This window comes from Hippichthys cyanospilos, chromosome 7 (genome assembly GCF_059441005.1).
Source record: "Hippichthys cyanospilos isolate Australia breed blue-spotted pipefish chromosome 7, RoL_Hcya_1.0, whole genome shotgun sequence".
NCBI classification, from domain to species: Eukaryota; Metazoa; Chordata; class Actinopteri; order Syngnathiformes; family Syngnathidae; genus Hippichthys; species Hippichthys cyanospilos.
In genome coordinates this window covers 10,893,931-10,918,252 of record NC_142375.1, presented here as the reverse complement: position 1 = coordinate 10,918,252, position 24,322 = coordinate 10,893,931, and the positions used below count along the sequence as shown (strand labels likewise).

The window sequence follows — 24,322 nt, the reverse complement described above, 5'->3', positions numbered from 1 at the left end:
AAGAAGAGTCACAAAATAATTTGTTTGTGGAAGGCTGTCAACATTCTGGGGTTTGTTTTTTTAGGTTTGTTCTTCAAGGACAAGAAACACAAACAAAGCTTTCTTAAGTTTTGCTTGTAAGCAATGTATCTTAATTAGAATATTGGAGGAGAATCTTTTTTCATCTGTTTAATTTAAAAATAAAATACACGTGATGGATTCATCAAACACTTTGGAAAATACTTTTAAAGGGCAAATTCAGACCTAATTGTTTGTTTTAATAATTTGTAATGTTCAAACATCTTGAAATGAGTACACTATAGGTTTTCGTCACTGTAGTTATAAAATTATGGAAAGAAATAAGTCAAATTTCACTTTATAGTTTTTCTACATAATACAATAGCTTTAAGGGAAAAGAAACGCCTCACGAAGCATGTAGACAAAATGCAAATTTCAAACAGAAAGGTAATCCCAATATTTAAACCTCAAAAAGTCAATGGTTTGATCATTAGCTGTTTTATGTATAGTGTTACCTCTCTACGTCACAGTTCCATTAATTGCATGGCAGTTCACCATATTAAAGTGAAAATGTATTATAATATAGTATATAAAGATTTAGATCGTTTTTCATTAAAAAATGAAGAAATTAAATTATGAATTTCAAACACTTGCAAATGAATGTGTTCTTAACGACCAAGAGTATTTTTTTTAAATATAATCATAGGTCTAGTTATCACTAAATGATATTCCAGGTGGGGTGGCAGTCCAGGAGGTCGCCATGTCTGTTTGGATGTTTGGCCTATCATTTGGCTCGGTTTGTCCTATCTGAGCAGAGACTACTGACATCACTTGGGATTCTAAGTGGTTGTTCCGCATCGTACGCTCCTCGGAATTGTCAGTACCCTGTCCGTTCTGGCTGCCTGACTGTTTTTTGCGCATGCGCAATAAAAAGTTCCAAATTTACGACACTACCAGACTGCTTTCACACATTTTGTCATCTCTAACCCATGTAGCATGATACCTGAAGACCGAATTCATTAACATCACAATACCTGCCAGTGCCTTGTGAATGGCTGTTCTATTATATCTATATTTATGGACTCCCATGTACTTGCACTTTTTGTTTTGGTTTTAATACAAAAAAGGATTGAAAAAATGACTGGAACTATCTGGGTACGCTTGTGACATCATGAAAATATAAGTGTTGACTGGGTTTGAACTGAATTTTTGTGTGTTTTATTTACAGTAACTTCTGATTCTTTTAATAGTCCAGGTGTGTTTTGAGAATTTAAGATGGTATACCAATTATACCAAAAGTAAAATGTGTATATGGTCTCTGTATACTGTTTGTTGTCTAAATAAACAATCAATAAGTGGTCCTTTTTAGCCGAGTGGTGACTCACAATCTGAGTGTGACTTTTTGTCCGGCAAGTGTCAGTTCATCATTCAATTAATGATTTGATGCATATTTACTCTGCTTGAACGATGTTACTGTTATTCACATGCTCTGGTGGAGCAAGACCATTATTCTTGGGGGGCCGTGGCTTTTTCAGGGGGTTAGAGGGGCTCCAAGCGAGCAATACTTCTCACTGAGCAATCACTTTTGCTGTATTTTTTGTACACTTCTGTACTCCTGAAAATAAAATGCACTACACGTGACTTTACTTGATCTTCTCCGAACTTTTGAAGGTCCAACTGGTCAATGTTAAAGTACTTTTGACACTATGGACAAATTATCAACCGATGCATTTGAATGTATACTACCATACATAGGGGCAATTGCAATCTATAACACTTATTGGATGCAATATCTAAGCACTAGTTAATGTTGCTGTTGTTGCATGTAATAGGGGATGTTAACAATCCACACGCATTTCTAACAACTCCTCCTTTGAACATAAATCTTTTATTAGACTCATACTCAAGAGGTGGCCATGTCCTTTTAAGCCTTTATATTTAAACAGCTCCGCGCTAGAAGAGTTGCATCTCCTCTCTGCTCTCGTCTAAATCATTCCCACTGTTTGGGCACTAACGTATGCCCTTTAAATCTACTTAATTGTTAAATTGTATTCAACGCAATAACAGAAAGTATTCAAATATGTTGAGCTTGGCGACATTTTTTTTTTTTTTTAAATCGCTTAATTTACATAATTTTTTAAAAATTCCACTATTTTGAATGTACTCCTTGAAATCTATTATAATGACCTTATGTCTGCTTTAAAAAATACAGTGAATAGTTTCCCTCAAACGTAACTAAAGTTGCTAATACTGAATGTAGTCATGTTTAAAAAACAAATGCTTCAAAAACACAATTTACTGAGACTTGAGCTGTGCATTAAAGATTGCAAGTGTGATGCGCATTCTTTGTTTTTTTTTTTTTTTTATCTACGACTGTACAAATTTGCCATTGTTTACAGCAATTGTAACCAAAGAACAAGAATGATGTCTCAAAGTGTCCAATTCAGTTAAATACACGTAAAAATCCACTAAAAGGAATAGTAAACATTTTTAGCCATTTTTCACTGTGAAAATGCAAAATTTTGCCTTTGCTTGGTTTAATAACTACATTTTTTTCATGTACAACTAATACCTCTAAAAAAAAATAATAATAATAATACATCTTGCTTTTTGCTGTCAAATGAAAATGACAGAATGTGCACAAATCTCCGGTAACAACCAATCACAGCTCAGCTTATGAATATCACATGACCAAACACAGAAAACAGGTCAGCCACGATTGGTTGTTACTCAAACCTTGAGGACGTAATGACATATTATAGATTAAATATTAAACAAATGTCAATTTTACTGCCGAGAACGTCTGAAGTTTAGTTGTCCATTTAGACAGTTACAGACACATATACATTTTAACATAATACTCCCAAATAAATATATTAATACACATTTCAGATCTCAGATTCCATCCAAGCATGGGTAGCTTGACGTTATTTTAGTTTTATTATATTTCAGGTTGTTTGGAAACGAAGACTTGGAAGTCTACATTGTTTCCCCACACGTAAACGAGCGTAGCAATACTTCAAATTTTCCATCGAAATCCACCATTGGGAGCCAAACGCAGACGAACAAAATTGCATAACGGTGATTACATGCACCTCAACAAATGCACCACGCTTAAACCACCGAGTCAGCTTACATAAGCCAACTGAACCACTTGGACTCATTTATGTACTTTGAGCTGCTTGCATCCATGAATTAGCAAAGGTCAAGGAGTGAGGATTTCCTTTTTCACTCAAATCCTCATCAGGTGATGTACTCCCACAGCTGTGTGTAATTTTCACGTACGTCCAATGCAGCAGCACACATACGTACAGATAGGAAACGGATAAAGATCAAAAGCCGGGCCCTGGAAACAACCAATTAGTCACAGCGGGGTGAAAGAGGGTTTAAATAGCAAGCGAGGAGCCGCTGACTGAGGAAAGTTCATGCACAATACACTTCCATGCAGATAGATGAGTCCTATGTACATACACCTACTGCTCATGCTCACTTGTGCTATGGGCTCTACTCACCTAATTAACTCTTTTCTGCGACACATAATGTACAGAGCACAGTCGAGATGTTTTACGGGGCACCACAGTTGAGACACAAAAGAAAAGGCAGAGCAAAAAGGAGCGGCCAGTTTTGCCTTCATAAGGGCACCCTATACACAAAGAGGTGAAGATGTTTCACCTGAAGTGCCCAGAAAATATGTAAGAGCAATAAAAAATAAAAATAAAAAAAGGAGGGAGAGAAAGTGACGGCGTTGAGATTGTTTAGTCATGTCTATTTTCATCTGTCTATCAGTCTGTCTCACTCTATTGCACGTTAAGGGGATGGCGATAGATGCTTATGAGGTTTCGAGGGACTTTCAAAGAATAAAAACTAGATAATATTGTTTGCTTATTTGGATAGTTAGTTTAAAGTGTGAGCTCGTACATATTTGGGAACATGCAGAAAGAATAAAATACGACATTTGGACTTTGTCAAAAATTTAAATGAATCACAACGTTGACTCCACTATATGAACAATTTACCAACTAACCAAAATTGTATTGAAAGAGTTTCCCGTCACATTCCAACAAAGGCAAAGCTTTTTGCAGACAATAAAATGTATCAGGATAATTTAGCGGTGCACAGACACGACATGAGCATAAAAAACAGATGAGGAAAGTGGTATGCGAACATAGTTTCTTCCTCAAACTTTTCACCTTAAAAAAACAAGTTTTCCCCCCTCTATCCAAACTTATCATTAACTATGCCATAACACAACAGACCGAACATAATAGAACAAAACAAGCAAATGAAATTGCTTTCTCGGTCAATCATCAACCAAATGAAAAATTTACTTGCAACCTATTTAGGGCCCCGACCTTGAGTTTGGGTAACTGTGGCTGAGTGCATGTGCGTGGTATTACTGATGTGTGTTTTATGCATACGTAAAGCACACACAAATACACACAGACAGACAGATAGACAGACACTAAACGATAGTTAACCTACCTAGAGTAACATCTAAGAATCCCGCAAGAGTGTGGTGCAAAGTAAATGGGTGGGGAGGAGGACCAAAAGAAGAAAAAAAGGGGGGAAAGTCATTCATGGGGATGATTTTGTTGTCGTTTTGTCATCAAATTGATCCAAATGGGTAAAAGATGAGATTGACAGAAAGAGACGAAATGACCAGAGAAAGTCAAAGAGGAAACGAAATGATGGCGGGCAAGAAAAGTCTGCTTTGATGGGTCATGAAGAGAGAAAATTGTGCAGCAGGTAGATGGAGAAATAGATGAGGAGGCAAATAACGGACAGAGAGACTATGTGAAAAGAAGAAGCACCTCCCAGCACCGCGATGAGAAAGAGGAAAAATATAAAACGGAAGAAAAAATTGAATACTCCAAAGCCTTCCGTGTTTGCTCTTTTTAGTAAGGCAAAGAGTGGGGGAGCATTCAGTTTGAACCACCCCCTACTCCCTCTGTCTCCTCTCGTTTTCCTCCTCAAAGAAAGACGCGCACTTCCCTGTGGATGAGCGCTAAGGCTTCGCCTGCGCAGATGTTGGACATGGCACTGGCAAAAAAAGTGTGGAGGCGAGAGCACCGCTGGCTGGTGCGCAGCGCAACGCTCAACGCTCAACGCTCAACTCAAAGTGTGCTCACTTGCTCTTCTCCAAAGAGAGGCAGCGAAAGCGAAGGGGAGAGGGCGAGTTCTGTAGAGGTGGGGTCCCTTATAGGATGCTCGATGAGACGCTCCAAAAGGGATGTTGCAACAATTGGGAAGAAAACGCGCCTTGCATACTGAGAGCAATGGCTCCCTCTATTGGTGTCAACTATAAATTCAAACTTTGATATACTTTAGTATCGAAATCGTGTGCGTAATCATTTATGAAGTCATATTCACGTTCAGCACTCTAAGTACAGATATAAGGATGTGAAAAGACATCAGTAGATGTTGAACTACATACATCGTATGCGTTTTACTTGAGTAAAAACAAGAAGGTAATGATTTCAAAACTTAAAAGGGATACTGAACTTTAGCCAATTTTCAGCAGTAAAGGCTCACAGTATAATTTTCTCTGTAAAACATTTCATAATCAAATTAATGTTCAAGTTACAATTAATATGTTTTTAAAATAACATTTCATTCAACTAACTATCAAACAAAAATGCCATAATGACACGATCAGGGCTGGATTGCCTTTCGGGCACCGAGGGCAGATGCCTGGTGGGCAGCGCGTCTGGTTCACAGTTTAGTATAGACCGCAAACTAAACACACCAGCATCACCAGCAGAGCTATGTGGTCATGAATCATGGCAGAATATAAATGTTATAATAATCTGTTTTTAGAATAAAAAGTTTGATTATAATCTTATATGAATTACATCTATTATTTGCGCACAATGCCCAGCAGGCAACGCAGATGGGAACTGATTGCCACGTGCCTCGAATGAACGGCAGGAGAGAATGAAAAAGTGTGACTCGCCAGTCATGGAGCTGGGTGGCTGACCGGCAAACCACAGGTACAAACAAAGGAATGAGGAAAACAAACAAAACATACTACTGCAAAGTAAAAAAACAAAAAATGCAGCAAAAAAAGATGCCATCAGAAAAAGGCAATTGATGCAAAGTTACAACAGAGTGGAAAAAAAAAACAGCTTAAAAGAGCTGCAAAAAAAAGGAAACACATGCTGCCCCCCCCCCCCCCCCCCCAAAAAAAAAAGATAAACTGTAGTTCCCCAAATATAAAAAGCAAGGTAACTTAAAGGTGGGTTTTTTTTGTTTTGTTTTGTTTTTTACACCATTTGAGTAAAAAGTGCATCGTTCTTGTGCACTTCTATGTCATCCATCTTCTACCTTACAAAAATTACCGTAACGGGACCAGCTAGAGGACAGACGTCAGTTGGCTGCTAGCAGCAAGTGCCTGTTGGAGCTAACAGCACCTCGTGTTAGCTGAGGTTGTTACCGCATTACTTTCAATAAAAGAACAGAGCAAACTGAACCGCCGTGCGAGTCCATCCTTGTTCACAGACAGGAATGTTACAAAAACCGAGAAGATCATGAAAAAGTTATGTCTCCGGCTAATTGAATTAAGAGTGGCAAGGTATGCAGCCGATTGCTTCCATTAAAGAACACAGAAAATTAATTTCATTTAACTTGTTTATCAATTGCAGCCTTTTGGCAAGTATACACAACCATAAACTTGGTGAAACACAGATGCTGCGCAATTTCTGGTATTTATGGTGAAATGATCGCCAGCTGCGTCGCGAGGAAAAGGAAAAACAACTGCTTTGAGTGCATTCAACGTTACACTGGCAGGGCATTCACTGACTGCTCACAATGTGGGAAATCTCAAACACATTTAAAGTGAAAGAAATATGTACCTCACGGATATGAAGAAAATATGAAAAGTTTAGGAAGATGAGATTCTGTTTTGCTATAGTTTTTACGTTGTTACCAAAGCGTTAATGCGTCTTATACATGGCAAATGAAAATACTGGAATTTGAATGCAAAATTAGGGGCGCATCTTATACACAGGTGCATCTTAAATTTGGGGGATTACAGTAATCACAACAATGACATGGCCACAAACATAAAACAAGACAACACACACGCAAAAAAATAGAACACTTAGATGAAAAAAGTTGCAAAACAAAATATGCTGCAACTTGACGCCGCACTACAGAAGTTACACCTGTTGGGAGGGAGAGACATTGACAAGTCCATAATCAAAATTGAATTCCATACTTTAGGTATTACTGACACCTACTGGTATAAACAGGACACAGGACATATTGACTGAAGTGGAAAGTATCAAAGTTTACGTATACAAATTGTTCCGTATCATATAAGTAAAAAAATAACCAGAAGTGAGCTGTCAGTCGGTACGTTAGTCCGTCACCAATGGAGCGACGTTTCCTTGACAGACTGCAGCCTGAAAAAAACATTTTAAAACAGCGGACTAAGACCGACAGAAAAGTAAATGTCAGCCATCACTTTACTCTGCCATTGTATTCGTCATCACCTGTGTCAACTGACACCATCAGTAATCGTTTACCACTCAACTAAATCTTACATGTTTCTGAGAAATGGTTAAATTGCCAAGTCATTTGCACAGCATTTCAGTCAGTTTCATGAACCAAAACACATACGATACAGTGTACACAATCTTGCTCAACATATTTGTTGTACAGGCCTAACGTCAAAAGCAATATTTAGAGCTTAGCATTAAGAGAATTTTGTGTTATTTTGCTTTTTTAAAATATGCTTTGAATGAATAAATGTCTTGCACATCGTTGAGAAAAGCCTTCTGGGATGCCTGGGAGGGGACAGCATTCAAGCAACAAGTGGGTGCATCATAAATCTGAAAAATATCTCACTCTGATTGGCTCTCAGACCAGAAATGCAAGATAGAAGTTTTAACCACCCACCCTTTGAAAAAAAAAAAAGAAGAAAAGGCATTATCTAATCATATAAGCTCAGCATTTTTTTGAACTTGTAGTGTATTTTTTCTCTAACTACTACTGCTACCTTTACCCTTGTGGGGTGACTGACTGTTCAATGTCTTTTGGTCTTGCATTGTGGAGTCACTTCCATTGTGTGGCGTCAACTTGCAGCATATTTGGTTGCAGCCGTTTACACCGTGGTGTGTGTTTTAAGTTTGTAACTATGTGGTTTTTGTGATTTCATCATTTTTGAAGCGTTTTTTTCTTCTTTTAATTTGTTATTTTCCACTCCTTTATTTGCTGCTGCATTAATGGTGGATTGCTTGCCCTTATTTTATGGTGACTGCATCTTTTTTCACCGTTATTCTAATGTATTTCCATTTTTTGCTTGCCGTTTTGTTTTGTTTTTGCTGCTTTTTGATGGGGGCAAACACCTTACGACTGAAAAGACACTAAAACCTCAGAAGCAAGGCACAAAAAAGATGGAACATGCAAAAATATTTAAAAACCGCAGCAGAAAAAGGAAAAAAAAAAATCACAAAACTGAAACAGAAGCAAACGTTTGAGTCCATGTCGTTTTGTGAATGCATCGTTCTTGTTTTTTCTCTCTTTTTTTTGCAAATTTTGTTCGCTGTTTTTCCCAATTCCTCTTGTTTATAGCGCCCTGCTGTTTGCAGTACGTTTGCCTGTCGGCCACCATAAAGAGTATGAGCAACGAGTCAAGACTATCTTCATCGAAGCACATTGAAAGCGCAAAACTTTCGCCAAATGCATAAACACAACATACCCTTTGTAATGCCGTCTCACTATTAAATGTGTTCAAATGAAGAGTTGAAATCTGCTCGTGCACCAGAATGGGCCGGAGAAGGTGTTCCTTAAAAGTCACATTTGATGACTTGCATTTTGAAGAGCACCGCCCCAAAGTCACCACAAACCCCCACATGATGAGACGAAGCGTTTAAGGCTCAGCGCCGGCCAGGCGGACCACGTGGCCGTTTCAGAAAGCGGCTCGATAGTTTGGCGGCCAATGCAAAAGTGAAAGGACCTCAAAACACAATGGCGATCACCTGTCAGCTCACATTTTATGGATTTCGAGCTGTTGTTACACTCGTGCGTGCACTTGCAATTTTTTTTAGGATTGGTTTGATTTGAATGGTTTAGAATAAGGTGTTATCATGAGCGGCGCGAGAGCGATAATACCAAGCCAATAAAGTACAAAGGAGCAACAAAAAACATCAATGAAGAATTAACTTGGAGCAGCAAAGCAAGGCATGGAAATAATACGAACCAACTTGGAGAAAAGCAGGAATTGACACGGAGTTTAGGAGCAAGGAAGTAGCATCAGCAAAAACCTGAATCTGTCCTACCATCCTGAAAGCACCTAAATAGTCGATTGGAGGCTGATGGGAAACAGGCGTGCAGCCGGTGAATACGTGTGACAACCAGAATCTTGCAACAGTAAAGCTCCCCACAAGAGTGAGTAGAAAAAAAAGAAAGAAAAAAAAAACACTGGCTAGTGCACCACTCGATGGCGCTGAAGAGACAATGAAACACCATGACGCTTTGGACTATGTGCTACCGATTCGCCGCAAAGTTCCATTGCTTCGTGAAGCTTCATTTGATTACCACTAATTTTAAAGAATAAGATGAGTTTTCTGACTGATCGCTTCCTGGTATAATGGAATAAATGGAAACCAGATGCTCGTACACCTCCTTTTGTACTGGAAAAAATAAGCTGAAAGGCATCACAAATTAACAATTTAAACATTTTAACGTACTGCTTTTTATTTTGCGAATTGTGACAAGATTGTATTTTTAACCTAATGTTACATAAAATGCGCAACTTCGTCCATAAGTGTTGGAACGGTATGTTTCTTATTTTCAGACGCACAAGATAAAAGATAAAACTTAGGGCGGCTTCGGTGGGCACGTCCGCCTCATAGTTAAGTCACAAATTCAATTCCAGCTCCATCTGGCCTTCCTGTGTGGAGTTTGCATGTTCTCCCTGAGCCCGATTGGGTTCTCTCTGGGCACTTCCAGCTTTTTCAGGTCCCTTTAACTGTGAGGCGGACGTGCTATTCACTGCGCCACCAAGCCGCCCTCAACCCGAACATCTTAACTTTGTTTTGCGTTAGAGCATAGATGTCAAGGTCCAGTGCTCGACGGCCGGTATCGTGCACATTTTTTATGCTTTCTTCCCTAACACACCTGGTTTAAATGAATTGGATCATTTTGATGTGCTAATGATCTTTTGAATCAGGTGTTCTAGGGAGAGGAACCTGGAAAACAAAGGATCACGGCCCTCGAGCCCTCATGTTAGACAGATGTGCGCTAACTCCAATTTAGCAAGAGTTTAAACGTGAGCGGTTGATTCTGAATAAAGGCGGTTAGAAAGAGGGTGTGTACACGCGTGCAAGCTCAGAATGGTTATTTTTGACCATTTAGTTTTTTCTTTTTATATATCATCTATCACAGAAACCTTGCAAGATGCAAATTTAACCCAAGGCCTCTGCACTGCGAGGCAGCTGTGCTAACCAGTCTTCCACTGTGCCGCCAATGAAAATGTCCACAATCAAGTAAAGATCAGCTTTAATAAAACTTTTTATTGTGTTTGTCACAAGTCTGGTTACCAGACAAAACTTACAAAAGTTATAATTCAGTTCCTAACCACACATGTATGCATTTTTGTGCAATTCTGTTGACAGGACAGTCCTGGCATCGTGTCTCCAGTAAAGCAAATAACAGCTGGGCAACTTACATGAGCCAATAACATAAATTATCTGACATGGACCTTAAAGAGGTGTAGAAGTAGTTAACTTATATACAACCGTATCAATCATAAAAAATACATAACATATGTCAACCACTGAACTACATCATCTCCTGCTTGAACTTTCCGAGTCAGAAGTCGGCTGAGAAGTTTATTTACAGATAGTCTATGTCAACAACGCACAACATCGGAGCTCCTAAGACATACATTGCGCCTAAAAGAAGTAACGGACAGTCGAATGCAAATGATCTTTGAAGGTGTTCAGTTTGAGCTGGAATTGATAACATTTGTGCACTGGGGTTCGCAGAAGGGGCCAAAGCGCCCGTAGATGTCTTTGGCGCGAACCGCAAAGTGATACGTGGACCCGGACTGGAACTGGGTCAGGGTGCAGGCCATGGGCAGAGGCAGGGCTTTCACCTCCCCGATCTTCTTCCAGTGCTGCTGACTAGAATTGCTGTTGGAGTTGTCTTGGTGGTAGGCATAGAGGTGATAGCTTTCCACAGCCGCACACGACTGGTCCGTTTCGGACACGCACCAGGACAGCACTATGCCGCTTTGACTGGGCACCAACTTGAGCTGAGGTTGCTGGGGAGGCGAGGTCCGCTGAGCTTCCTGTGGGAGGCTTGTGGGAACGGGTGCGAGGGGAAGCGCGGGTAGTGTCATGCTGATGCTCCGGGATGGCGTCGTCGTCGAAGAAGGGCGGGATTTCACAGAAGAATCCTACAAGACAGAAAAGTCATCCAGTTGGTCATTAAGTGGAGGACAGCTACAGCTCAAACCCTGCATTAGAATTGTGCTTTCTCATGAAAATGTCATGCATCGCTATAACATGAACACACGAAATTAACTAATACAGATTAGAATTACATTTGGGTAAAACAATCATGGAATTCAAAGTACATCTTGTAAAGAATAATAAAAACGCTCCTAAACCCATAATCATGTTAATTGTAGCAATGAACAATATTGAACACGGTTCATTTCATCGACTTGAGATAGCACTGGCGTGTTGGTGCTGAGCGCAGAAACCTTTTTAACTCGTTTTATTTGTATGTTTCGTTTTACATTTCCAGTACTCTAGGCACAATTTAAAAGTCCACAGAAGCAATAATATTTCTTTTTGGATCATTTTGAGTGTGTAAGTTTACTTAAGTTTATTTTGCGGTCATACCAAGAGCTTAGCCCTCTCGCTAACGTGCTGACAACGCGAACGTCAGGCGCTAACCCCAGACGCGACAGCCCAAGTGGTACGTATGTACCTGTTTTTATGCAAATATGTACAATGTAAGCCATAGCTAATGTATATTTTATGTTTGTTGGTTCTACGGTGTGAACTCTTGTTGGAAAGTGTGGATCAAGCGTATAAAGATGAAAAATGCAAGACCACAGTAAACATCAGTGCAAGGAACCAGTGTTTCTCATTTGTGAACGAGTCGGCATATTAATAAATTTTAAAAATGCATCAAAACCTGTAACAAATAGCGTGTTTTGATGACATATTACATTATAGTCTTGTTCGAGCGAGGCTTGGTGTCTCATGTCTCATTATTATACACCAACAATACGCCTTTAGTATCAAGACTTTTCTTTCACAGCAAAAGACAATATTTTTCCGAAGAGGCGTGTCGAAACCTGAATTTTTTGTAACAAGAGAATTTCAGAAATAGAAGTACCACTGTAGAAAAAATACAAGTTTCATATTTACACGTGAATCAAGTTCTGGGGGAAAAAAAAAAAAAATCATTGACAAACACAAAAATTGGTCAATGGAAAATTTTGCCCTGAGACTTTATTGGTAGCATGTATAGCATACACACACACACTTCAAGGGCAATCACGAAGTCCATTCTATTGTATCTACACTACTTTTGACCTCCTGAGTTCAAATCCACCTTTTCCGGCCTTCCCGTGTGGAGTTCACGTGGGTATTCTTCGGGCACTTCGATTGGCTGCGTGAATGTTTGTTCATCTACTTATGCCCTGCAATTGGCTGGCAACCAGTTCAAGGTTTCAGCAGTCTATTGCTCAAAGTCAGCTGGGAAAGGTAGCAGCAAGCCTATGACCCTTGTGAGGAGAAACGGCTCAAAAAAAATGAACGGAGGGAAGGATGGATTGATGGATACTTGTGACCTTTTCACGATTTATTCGCATTCTCTATTGGTGGAAAGATGATATTGCAAACAAGCATAATGAATTTGGAATGACGCCAAGCACACCCACAGCTTGTGGTTAAATCAGCTCTTCTCAAATAGTGGGGGCATGAGTTGATGCCAGGGGAGGAGTGGTTGACCCCATGGAAAAGGCTTTGTTTTTGTAATTGCAGTAAAATAAGGATTGGCATCATTTTTTTCTTATTTCAGGTACGTTGGTTCACTTGGTTATTTCTTCCGGCATTAGACTAACTTGTTAGCATATAAAAAAATATATATAAAAAAACACTTTTACAGGTTTATAATGTAACTATAACTATACAAAGCACGAATGAATGCAATTTTAACTTCTTACCAGTTGGGAGCGGTTTTGGCCGGACAGATTACTGCTGTGTGTGTTCTGGCTGCTTTGTGGGGAAGACCTGGCTCCTGAGCCTAAGGGGAGAAAACACACACGAGACAATAAGACGTAGCTGTTTTTGATTCAAATGAAAATGTAAAATATCCTCGTCTACACCAACGTGCTTAGTAGTTATGAAAGCGGCTCAGCAAGCTGCCCACATTTTAACATAGTGGGAGCAATAACAAATTTAGCATTTGAAGTAAAAGAAGCAAGCGTAGGAAATAAATGAAAAATTACAAAGAAGAAAAATTAATAATCTGCCACTAGCTGTACGATTGATTATTGTAGTTAGAAGTATAAAGTGAGGCGCTTACTGCTCGGAATGCTGACAGGATGTGAACGCTGGGTCAGCGAGGGACTTGGAACTGTAGCCGCCTTCACTCCTGTCACTGATAATCAGGGGAAATAAAAACAAACATCTTTAGATACAAAGTCCCAGTATAAAATTAACAAAGAATGTTAAAGATAAGGTGACCATTGATAATTACCCTGCACATCGTCATCATCCTCAGTGAGATCAATGACAGCACCTTTAGGACGCGGTACTGGAGTAACTACCTTGGATGGAGTGGTTCCTGTGGCTTGGTTGTCTACAAAGAGACCAAAAAAATAAATAAATCTTTAATGGTGGGCAAGTATATCTGCCTTTTAATGGTGTTAAACAACCTTTAAAAACCTTGTTCTGAATGCACGGCAAAATAGATTTTTAGCCCATGCGGATTGAAACTGGATAGTGTGATTTTTGCAGGACGGATTGAGAAAGCATTCAAATGTTAGTTTCACATCTGATACTGACAGGATTGATCTCTGTCTCAACACCTCTAAACACACACATCAGATTTGACTGTTGCCTCACCAGCGCAGCATGCACGCACAGAATTGATGAATGGAAACTGTGAGACAGTACAACGCATGTTTTCATTAAAGGAAGTGGGCACGTTTGTGTTTTTTTCCTATCGTGGAGTAGCAAAAATTAACATTCACTCGCATTCGACAATACAGAAGTGTTTTCAATGAAGACTCTCAGAGTGCAAAATCTAACACATATATAGAAAAGCTCCTTCAAAGCCCAAATAAAGCATCAACTACAGTCCGAGCACATGGCAGGAACATATTTGGAAACATTTTATAATTTAGATAATAAAGCAAAAACAGAAGAGTGGCGCGCAAATTTAGTTTGCAGGGGTAGGGAATACAATTCTTTAAAAGGGTTACTGCATTAACACATGGGTACACACCAGAGGATCATGTACTACAAATAGATGCAGTTCAAGCACAAGCTCAAAACTGAAAAATAATGAAATGACTGGGAGTGGAGAGCACTCTCCCGTTCCAAACACACCCATTCTCAGAGTAGTGCACGGCATGAGGAGTGAATTTTTCCAACGCACCAAGTTGTTGTTGCCTCTGTCGCAATTATATGACGTCAAACAATATACATTTTGGACGACGCCCGTTTTTGACGCCACTGCAACAACAACGTCAGATGGGACAATCGTGTGACCCGGTCGGAAAATGACCAGATCGGATTTGGACTCTTTGCAAAAAAGGAAAAAAAAATGTGGACTGTCAGCTCTTAAAATCATATTCGAGGAGGATTCAGATTGGAATCAAATATGCCCTGCTGTCTGAATGCAGCCAAAGAGCGGTGGCATGTTTTTTTCCACTTGGAAAGGCTCACACACACCACTCCAAAATGTGACACTCCAAATTGAGTACACCAAAAAAAAAAAAAAAAAAAGGGCACAAGTAAGTGTGAAATCTGGGTCTGTTATGTTAGCAGAAAAATAAGTTCATCAAATTAAATTCATTAAAAATCCATCCATTCTCTATTGCTTATCTGGACTGAGGTCGCAAAGGCAGCGGCTTTAGCAGGGAAGGCCAGATTTTCCTCTCCCCAGCCACTTCATCAAGCTCCTCTGGGGGGATCCCAAGGCATGTGTTCCCAGGCCAGCCAAGAGACATAGTCTGTCAAAATGTGCTAGGTCATCCGTTTGGCCTCCTCCAGATGGGACATGCGCGGAACACCTCACCAGAAAAGCTTGTAGGAGGCATCCTAACCAGATAGATGCCCGTGCTACATCAGCTGGCTACTTTCAATGAGGAGGAGTAGTGGCTTGACTCGGGAGTCCCACCCGGATGACAGAGTTTCTCACCCTATCTCTAAAGGGGAGCCTGAACACCATGCAGAAGAAACTCATTTTGGCCGCTGCTATCGGGATCTTGTTCTTTTGGACACGGGCCACAGCCCCTGACCATAGGGGAGGGTAATAGCATAGATCGACTGGTAAATAAAGAGCTTTGCTCTTCGGCTCAGCTTCTTCACCACAACAAACCAATGCAGAGTCCACATCACAGTAGACGCTGCACCCATCTGTCGATCTGGTACTCCATCCTGTCCTCACTCTTGAACAAGACCCCAGGATACCTGAAATGCTGTACTTAGGGTCTTTATGTTTTCTTTCTTTTTTTCATCTGATAAATCTGGGTGCCGCTTTTGACAACCCGTCCGGCTTCCCATTCTGCCTACCTCTGTTGGCTATTGTTTGTGGCTCTTGGACACACTAGAAGTGTCTTCTTTTTCGTCACGCCTTGCGGTACAATGAAAATAAAGCTATTTATAAATAATTAAAATGAGTGTTCTCATTTCGTATTCATGTTTGTTTTGGATCCTTCAATGTGTGAAAGTGCACCAGCGACACAAAGCAAAAAAGAAAACCATAAAGAAAAAAAAAAGAAAAAAAACTTCACCTGTTTTTGAAGTCAGAGATGTCCCTTGTGGGGGTCCTGGTGCTGCTGACCCTGTTGCTGCTGGACCAGATGTTATAGATGAGGATGCAGTAGACATAGCTCCAGCGACAGACACAGATGAAAGCAGGTTTCTTGCTGGAGTCACTGAAACTCCGGCATTGGGTGTAGTTATCCCCCCAGCGCCGCCTTGGTATACAGCTCGGGTAAGCGACAGCTGGCCCGAGGACATCTGGGTCGGGGCAGCCTGAGGCGCTGGCACAGTGATAGGGGTTGGAATAGAACCCGCAGCAGTGGTAGTAACGGGAGCAGGCTTGATGATGAAAGTAGTAGTGGACGCAGTGGTTTTGGGCTTATTGAGCGAGCTCGCCGCCGGCAGAGAGGACACGGGGAAGTTGACGAGCGTTCCCGTCTGGCCATTAGTCATTGATACGGGCAGCTGTATGATGAGTGGCTGTCCAGTCATCATACCACCAGCAGGCGCCGTCTTCAGCAACAAGGTCCCCGTAGGACTTTGAGTGGTGATGCCAGTAGCCAAGGTGGAGACGGCATTGGAGGAAGAGGTGATCAGTTTGATGATGGGGGCCTGTGAAACCATGGCTGTTGTGGTGGAGGCAGGAGTTGGAACAAGTGGGCTGGATTTTGCTGCAAAATAGGAGACAATCAAACCTTTAGAAGAGAATACAAACCTTGATTCACTTTGACATTAGATCCCAAAATGATGAAAACAAAGGTTAATTTTATGTAATCTTATCTTACAGTCGATGAACTCAGTCATTATGCTTCTGATTATATGACTTTTTTGTCTGTAATGGAGCCTTGCTTCAGCACTGTCCCGCCCATAGCAGCAACTGATTGGTTAGCCAGCCGAGCAAGAGCCAGAGCCAATCAATAGTGAAAGCCATTCTTGGCATAGTAGTCTCCCCCCACACACACAGGGCACAGACTCAAGGAGAGATTGATTACATGATTCGAAGTTGGAAGATAAGTTCAAAGAGAGCAAGAGACTCTACCAATCAACTTTCAATTTCGATAAGCACAATATTAAATGTGCTATATGAATAAAGTTGCATTGTCCTCAATGTCTGCTAGCATTCCCTGCCAAATTAAGCCAATAAATAGTGATGAAATGAAGCCCCGTCTCCACTTGCAGGTGAACACACCCAGCAAACAGCTGATTCGTGACATCAATGCCCACATACTCACTCAAAAAAAAAAAAAAAAAAAAAACACACACACACCAATATTTTGAAACAATATCCAAACTTAATTGGAATTGGGTTAGCACTTAATTTTACAATTCTAATTTATTGAATAAAAGCTTTAAGTAGATCAATATTTTAAAGGACTGTTGTTTTTTGTTGATTTGCACAAAGTGTCCTTAAATCTAGTTACTAATCCCATTTCCCTGTGTTACTTATAGTTGGGTTGTATTCTTGTATTCACAGTGAAAGAGGGATGACAGAGCAACTTACCAGCAGTGTGAGGTAAAGTAACAGCTGTAGTTGGGATCTGCTTCACCTCGATGGGTGCTCGAACTGGCCTGTTTAGAAATAATTTAGGCTTAGAGTTGATAGGCCTCAAGGACATCAAGCTATCCATATCAGCAACAACTGACCACTGTAAGGTTCATTTTATCGATCTTTATTCAACCATCTTTGAATAACGTGATTTAGCAGCGTCATTCTCAAAACTAAATCAAATACCTCAGTTCTCACTATCAGTTGGCATGTCAAGTTTTCTTATTTCAAGTGCGATGACAGCCACAACCAGTACATATGAATCAGCAAGGATTCATTTTACAGTGGCCCTTAACATGGGTTCGATCAACCCCGAGGCAACCGGAGGGGTTCGGCACGTCAAGCCACACAGTGTGTGTGTGTGTGTGTGTGTGTGTGCGCATCCGTGGAAGCCCTTTCATACTGCACTGTGAAAAATGCTGCTTTCCCAATTATGAAGGGTTTAATGAATGTGCTAAGAGTTTGCTCCAGGTTAAGAACCACTGTTTTAGTGTGAAATGTTTCTTGCGCACTTTGTTTGGGAATCAGGCTTTATGCCACAAATATACTGTATATGCCACAAAGACGATTGTCTCAATATGCTCCTTTTCCTTTAAAACAGGGTTGTTAAAACAAAAACACATTTCTTGCATTTATTTTATGGTAGAATGTTGGTTTCCTCTTCACTCGGAGTAGTTCATTGATAAGGTCGCGAATGTCTCTCCAGCAGTTACTCGACAGGCCCGGGAATCTACGCTCAATATATATCCTCATAGCTCTCCTTAAATTCTTGGGCAGTGCCTGCTTTCCCATTAGGCCCACATAGTTCACCTTACTCACCCAGTTGCAGTAAATTTCATAAGGAACTAAGTAACGAAATATGTAAGAGGCATAACGGCGAGGCTGTTGACCGTCTGGGTTTTTCTTGGAGTTGTAGTATAAAACTTTCTCCAACTGGGCAGACAGTGGGCGGAGATTAATGTCGGCTTTGCATTTTCCTTCATCGTATTCGGACAGATATTTTGCCATGTCAGAGTTGCGTGGCATTTCTTTTCCCTTTGTCTGCCCCTTTTCTTCTTTTCCCTTCTCCTTCGTGCCATAGTGCGCAGGAGTCTTCCGGTCACTGAGCGCCACTTGCTGTCTGAGCGTCTCGGGCTGTGGCTCTACTGCCTGCCGACGGAGCACGCTGTTGGAAGGAGAGGTGCAGCTGTAACTACACTCTGCACAGCCTGGAGAAAGGCTCAGGTGTGATATAGTAGAACGTCACAAAACTCGGGACCTGAACCCAAGCAAGTGTGTACTACAGACCTGGACGTGTGTGTCCACACCGGTCTGGAGAAAATTAAGCTCTACGTTTTACACTGACCCTAAATGCTGGTACAAAAGGGGGGATGGGGGAAGAGGGGGATGGGATGACATGGGTTTGGTGGACGAAAGGATTCTTTACGCAGGCCATTTGTGTACAATTCAGTATTTTACAGGTAGCGACCTTGGACAATTGTCAACTATTCACAATGTGAACAGCTCAGTTTGGTATTGTCACGTTCATTCAAGGATGACATTTCTTTCAACACAAGACAAAACTGTGCAGATAGTGCAGCTTGCTGCACTATTTAAAATAGGAGAAAGTAAATCTGCGGTTTATTTTGTCCTTTGATACAAATTTGATGGAAAAAGTCTTCCAAAACTTCATTGTTAAAACTTGAACAACCTTCGTTCTTTCTATAGTTTCATATCCGTTGTTGTTTTCTTCTTTATCAGACAGTAGCAAGGCTTGAAAACTGTAAAATTAAAGTAAAGTAAAAAAACTTCACATCTTAACATTTCTAAACGGTTTTACCTGACGTGTCCACACTGAGGGAGGCGAAAGAAAACACTGAAACATTACCTAGAAAACTGCTAATTGGCTGTCAGCAATAAGCTTTTATTTTCTGTATTTAAACTTTACCGTGGAACTTGAGGTGTGTTAGCGACAGATGACGTGTTTGGTTTGACGACTGGGGGAGGGGGAGCGGCAGCAGCAGAGGCAGCGGCGGCAGCAGCAGCAGCATTAGACGCGGCGAGTGCCTACAGAAATTGAGACAGCATACAATGTGAAGACTTTCACCACTCATCGCTCACTTAAAACATGCAAACATCAACAATATTGCTCACCTCCTGTTTCCTTTTGTTCTCTGATGCCTGATTGGCTTCTCCAAACTTTTTTGAGAGTCGGGCTATTTTGGCCTGAGAAGTAGGAAGTAAAATTAGCATTTGGGAAAAAAAGTTAGGCTCATTAAAAATTTTCAGTATACAGTTATGTGCAGTGGCAACAGCATCCAACAGCTTTTAAACAGCCTCTCCTGTGATTCTCAGTTGGAGAAAATGCTATTATCTGGAGTCATTAATAGCATAATTCAGTGATTGACAACTGGCGTGGCATGAGATTCTTAGTTATGTTGCGGCAAATTATCCAATTTCATAAAATTGGTCAGAAAGTTATCTATCTCCAACAAATATGGTATCATTGCAAACGATGTATCGTGAGATGCAAATCAGATACATACTCTTCCACTAGATGGCAGAATACACAAAATGAACCTGACTACAGTTGTGTCTGGTGGTGTTCCTTGGGATGTTTTCCTGGGTAAGACTGGCATAATTATTCAGACTGATCAAACAGTTACAGTTATAATGGAAAGCAATGCATAGGGTTTATTTTCATGCCGAAAAAGACTTCAATGCTGAGAAATCTATAAATATCAGTTCAATTCACAAATATGCATTTTCTGAAGGTGTCCAGAACTGCACTTTCAAAGCATAACAGAACAAGTTCAGAGCCTTAAAAATAAAAGTCCATTGTCAAAATCTATAAATGTGCGTTGATACAATGCAAGTTGCAACAATAGGATAATGCAGCTCCCCAGGGTGAAAACACTTAGGAATAGCTTGTCTACATCAATCAGTTATCTTGGAACATACTTGGAGAGTGTGGATGGCAACTTGGTGCTTGGTGGCACAGTCGATCTTGTCAACTTTGCCCTTCAGTTCCTGCAAATCTTTCTCCAAAATTGTCATCTCAAGGTCCCTCAACCGTTCATCCACTATCTGCTGCACAATCTAAGGAAGTATTAAAGCAAATACATTTTTAGTCAAGGAAAATAGCTTGCATTTAGAGGTGATATTTTTCTAGAGCTGCTGAAAGCAGCAAAAACAATGAAAGTGATTGGAACGCTAGTTTTTCAGCCATTTCAAAAATGTGGTGGAGTTTATACACTTACCTTCTCAAGCTTGTGATGACTGCCAGCTTTTGCCGTAATTTTGAGTTGCAGCTGAGCTTCCAACTCCCCTTGTTCCATCTTCGGTCGCTTCCCATCCCGCAAAATAGTCTGACCATCTTTGTCAAAACCCTCTGATAAAGTGCGCTTGATTCCAGAAGTATACATTTTCTCCTCTGACACTGTTTGGGAAATAAAGAGGTGATGAAAATGCAATTTGTTAAGCACCAGTCAATAACACCTGGTTTTATGCGTCTTCCTATTTTCTATTATAGACTGATCAGGATAAAGATAACACATTTACACAGTGCAATTGAACTATATATATATATATTTAGAAACAAATGTACTTGTTAAACAAAATATAATTTGCTCATTAAAAATGTTCTAATTCCATTTGATAAGTTACAGTACATCAAAAACCAAATCATTCAAATACAAATGTTGGTTATTCAAAGAGATGTAACAATTAATCAACAACTGATTGGTTATCCAATTAATTGATTTTGATCATTGTTGAGAGACTGATCATCCTTGAAATTTCAAGCTTTCAACGGTAAATGTTTTCTTGTTTCTGTCATCCACCATGAAACCAGACTGATTACATTTGTGTGTTTTAAATATTGATCATTTATTCAATGTTATCATTCCACGCCAAGTCATTTATTTTTTTATGGCACAAATTATTTCATTACAATTTGGTTTCAAATTGTTCAAAAATGTTGTCAAATTCATTTGGCCTTATCAAGAAAAAAAAAGGTTTTGTGGGGCCTACACTGCTTTTGCATTTCACACAGTAGATGAGCAGCGGCACTGTATACATATTTACAGGGGACTATAAATATCGATATGTGAAGAGTAACAGTGTTGATCTTATTTGAATATAATTCAAAAACAAAAATCATGTGCTGTAACAAATCAGCCATTGAAACCTTTGATGTGCGACTGTGTGGCACGTTCCCAACTTTGTGACTCCTCAACGAAATCATGAGAGTAAGGAGTAAATGTCTTTCTTCTCCAGTTTTGTCTCTCCTTGTTCGTTTCTTTGAACTCTCATTAAAGGTCTCGGGTGAGGGAAACTACAATGTAAACAGATGACCAAGTTTGCAAATAAAGACATGAGATATACTGTAGCCAATGAGAGCTCAGGAACCATGCAGCTGTGAATCGAACCAAGACGTTCCGAATTGGCAGGAATGACCCCATCCCACACCAATGATTTTGTTACAATATATATGTTTGTTTCCCCTTGCTGTCAGACGTGTGTGCTGTACGTGCAGGATTAAGGTCACAGGCCTCACAAGATTTATTGCTGGGGTTTTTTTTTTTCTGTTGGAAAATTATACAAGTTAATCTCCAGTTTTACCCTCGTTACTTGTTACCTAATGTACTGATCAAGGAAGATGATTTCATAATGTTAAAAAATAGAATGCATAGGGTTAGGGTTAGTTTGCTGTATCCTAAGTTATCACTGCAACTACATCGTACAAGGGAGTGCAAAACTTGTTTCAAAACTACCCTCTGACACTCACATACATTTATATAATAATACAAATCACAGTGCATAATGGGCCAAACCAAACACTAGCTAATTATTCCATTTCAGACAAAACTCAAGGTAATTAAGTCCTGTTTCAGTGCTCTTTATCCTAGGCCTTATACCACAGCCTCTGTGTGATATTGAGATGGACATAATTACAGTGAGCTTACGAAACTTTATATCGAGCTCGGTGCAAATGTTAACAGTTTAAAGTGATTGCCAGTGAAGATTACCTGTTGACGGTGGAGTGGAAGATGGGCGTGTTGGCTTTGAAGTCTTCTCGCTGCTCGTTTTTTCTTTTTTGAACTCCACTTTGACAACGGTAAGCGCCATCTTGTCTTGCTTTAGCAAGCCTTTCTTTGTTGATGTTTGGCCTGTCCCTTCCTCTATCTCCTTGTCTTCTTTTACATCCACTGAGGAGGAGGGTGAAGGAATGGAGGAATTGCCACTAGAAGACTTTATCTGAGCTGTGTGCATGGCCGTATTAGTGTCTATTTCCATTGGGACAGTACCATCAGATACTGAAGGCAAAGAAGAAACTGATTCCTTAACGCAGTCCTTAATGGAATCATTAGTGTTGTCCTCTGCTGTAGTTTGGTCCTCCTAAATGAATAGAAATAGAGTTATTCCAGTATTAACTTCAATCACTTCTAATCACTCTTCACTAACCCTAACCCTCTCAACAGCTCAACATTGGGTCAGGTCATTACCTCAGGCTTTTCCAACACCTTGGCGCCCTCCTGCGACTCTTTGGATGCCTTCGCTGCTGGTTCAGAGGACTCCTTTGATGAGGATGGCGACAAGCTAGTCTTTTCCTCTTCCTTTTTCTGTTCAAAGTTTATATCTTGGAATGGTGACGAAGGGTCTGATATAGATTCATCCTTTTCTTTTGGACTTTGAGAGGGTACCGGTGAGGGGGACAGATTGAGCGAAAGGAATGGCGCGGGCGAGCTCAGGGAGGTCATCGAGGCAGGGGATGTAGCAACGGGAGAGTTCGAGTCCTGGTGGCTGCTTTGCTCCACGTCTTTCTGTCCATCCTCTCTGTGCGAGCCGTTCACTAGAGGCGGAGGTGGGGACGGTTCAGACGAACTCGAAGGAGCGGTCAAAAGAGTGCCGTGGAGAGCTTCTAGTTGCTGGCGATCACTGATCTTCATGGTTTTCCTAGCACGGAATATCTTCTTCTTCTCCTCTGTCACAACAACTTCCATTGCTGCCTGTGGAGTAACAATGAGATATTAAGAGTTGATAATGAGCGCAAGTAGTGAATGGAGGATTTACTATAACATTTCCGCTTTCAAAGTCTGTGCTTATCATTCCACTCAGAATATGAATACAATAGTTGTAGCGTCTGAAAAGAAACACTAGAGGGCCCCCTAGTGCCCCATGTATGCCACTGAAGGTTTTTTTTTCCAGAAAGTTCTTTCCCACATCCTTGCATATTAACCACTGACCCGACTGATTTTTTACCCAAACATTAAACTATTCTGCCAAAGATTCTTGACTAAATAGTTCTCTCTTATAATGTCAAAACACAAAGATAATTATATATGTCGGTGAAACATGCCAACAGTGAAGGTGCCGCTCAGTGGAGCTCGGTGAGCCAGACAACCTTTTTCATTAAATCATTCCTATATTAAAAAAAAAAAAATCTAAATTTTGGCTCAATCTCCAAAGTCTATTTACCTTTGGCCCCCCATCTGACGAACAAATATGCCACTGAAGCTAACAAAAAGCAGCAGCAATCTAAACCCCCCCTCACCAACCTCAACCCTCCCTATTGGTTCCATCCTCAGCCAATCAGAGCATATGAATTGAGGCCGGTCTCCAGCAGCAGTACAGAGGTTATGCAAAACATGAAATGGTTTCCTTATTTTAGTGTTGTGAGCATATATTTTTGGAGTACCTTCTCAATCTTTAATATTGAATTTTATGTGCCTTCAATTTTTACACAAGCACTCCATCAGACATGTTAAAAGAATGTACATACTTATATGGGAACTATACAAAAGGAAAATGTAGTTACGCATTTTAAGGCCACATAAAC

General features: G+C 40.3%; 1 protein-coding gene across 2 annotated transcripts in view; it reads right to left on the bottom strand.

Annotated features, from left to right (window-relative positions):
- Nucleotides 1-10,494: 10,494 nt before the first annotated feature.
- The window catches only part of atf7ip (activating transcription factor 7 interacting protein), a 36,278-nt gene continuing 22,450 nt past the window's right edge, over nucleotides 10,495-24,322 (bottom strand). The window contains exons 2-13 of one of the 2 annotated variants that reach the window (XM_088420408.1): nucleotides 22,989-23,492; nucleotides 22,512-22,881; nucleotides 20,742-20,920; nucleotides 20,443-20,580; nucleotides 19,636-19,707; nucleotides 19,430-19,548; nucleotides 17,458-17,525; nucleotides 15,986-16,627; nucleotides 13,723-13,824; nucleotides 13,549-13,623; nucleotides 13,187-13,266; nucleotides 10,495-11,401 (exon numbers count right to left, since the gene is read on the bottom strand). In XM_088420408.1, coding sequence (XP_088276534.1) covers nucleotides 10,943-11,401; nucleotides 13,187-13,266; nucleotides 13,549-13,623; nucleotides 13,723-13,824; nucleotides 15,986-16,627; nucleotides 17,458-17,525; nucleotides 19,430-19,548; nucleotides 19,636-19,707; nucleotides 20,443-20,580; nucleotides 20,742-20,920; nucleotides 22,512-22,881; nucleotides 22,989-23,486 — 2,802 coding nt within the window. In that variant the 5' untranslated portion in view covers nucleotides 23,487-23,492 and the 3' untranslated portion in view covers nucleotides 10,495-10,942. Of the gene's footprint in view, nucleotides 11,402-13,186; nucleotides 13,267-13,548; nucleotides 13,624-13,722; nucleotides 13,825-15,985; nucleotides 16,628-17,457; nucleotides 17,526-19,429; nucleotides 19,549-19,635; nucleotides 19,708-20,442; nucleotides 20,581-20,741; nucleotides 20,921-22,511; nucleotides 22,882-22,988; nucleotides 23,495-24,322 lie in introns of those variants that run through there. The other variant, XM_088420409.1, reaches the window with a different exon arrangement.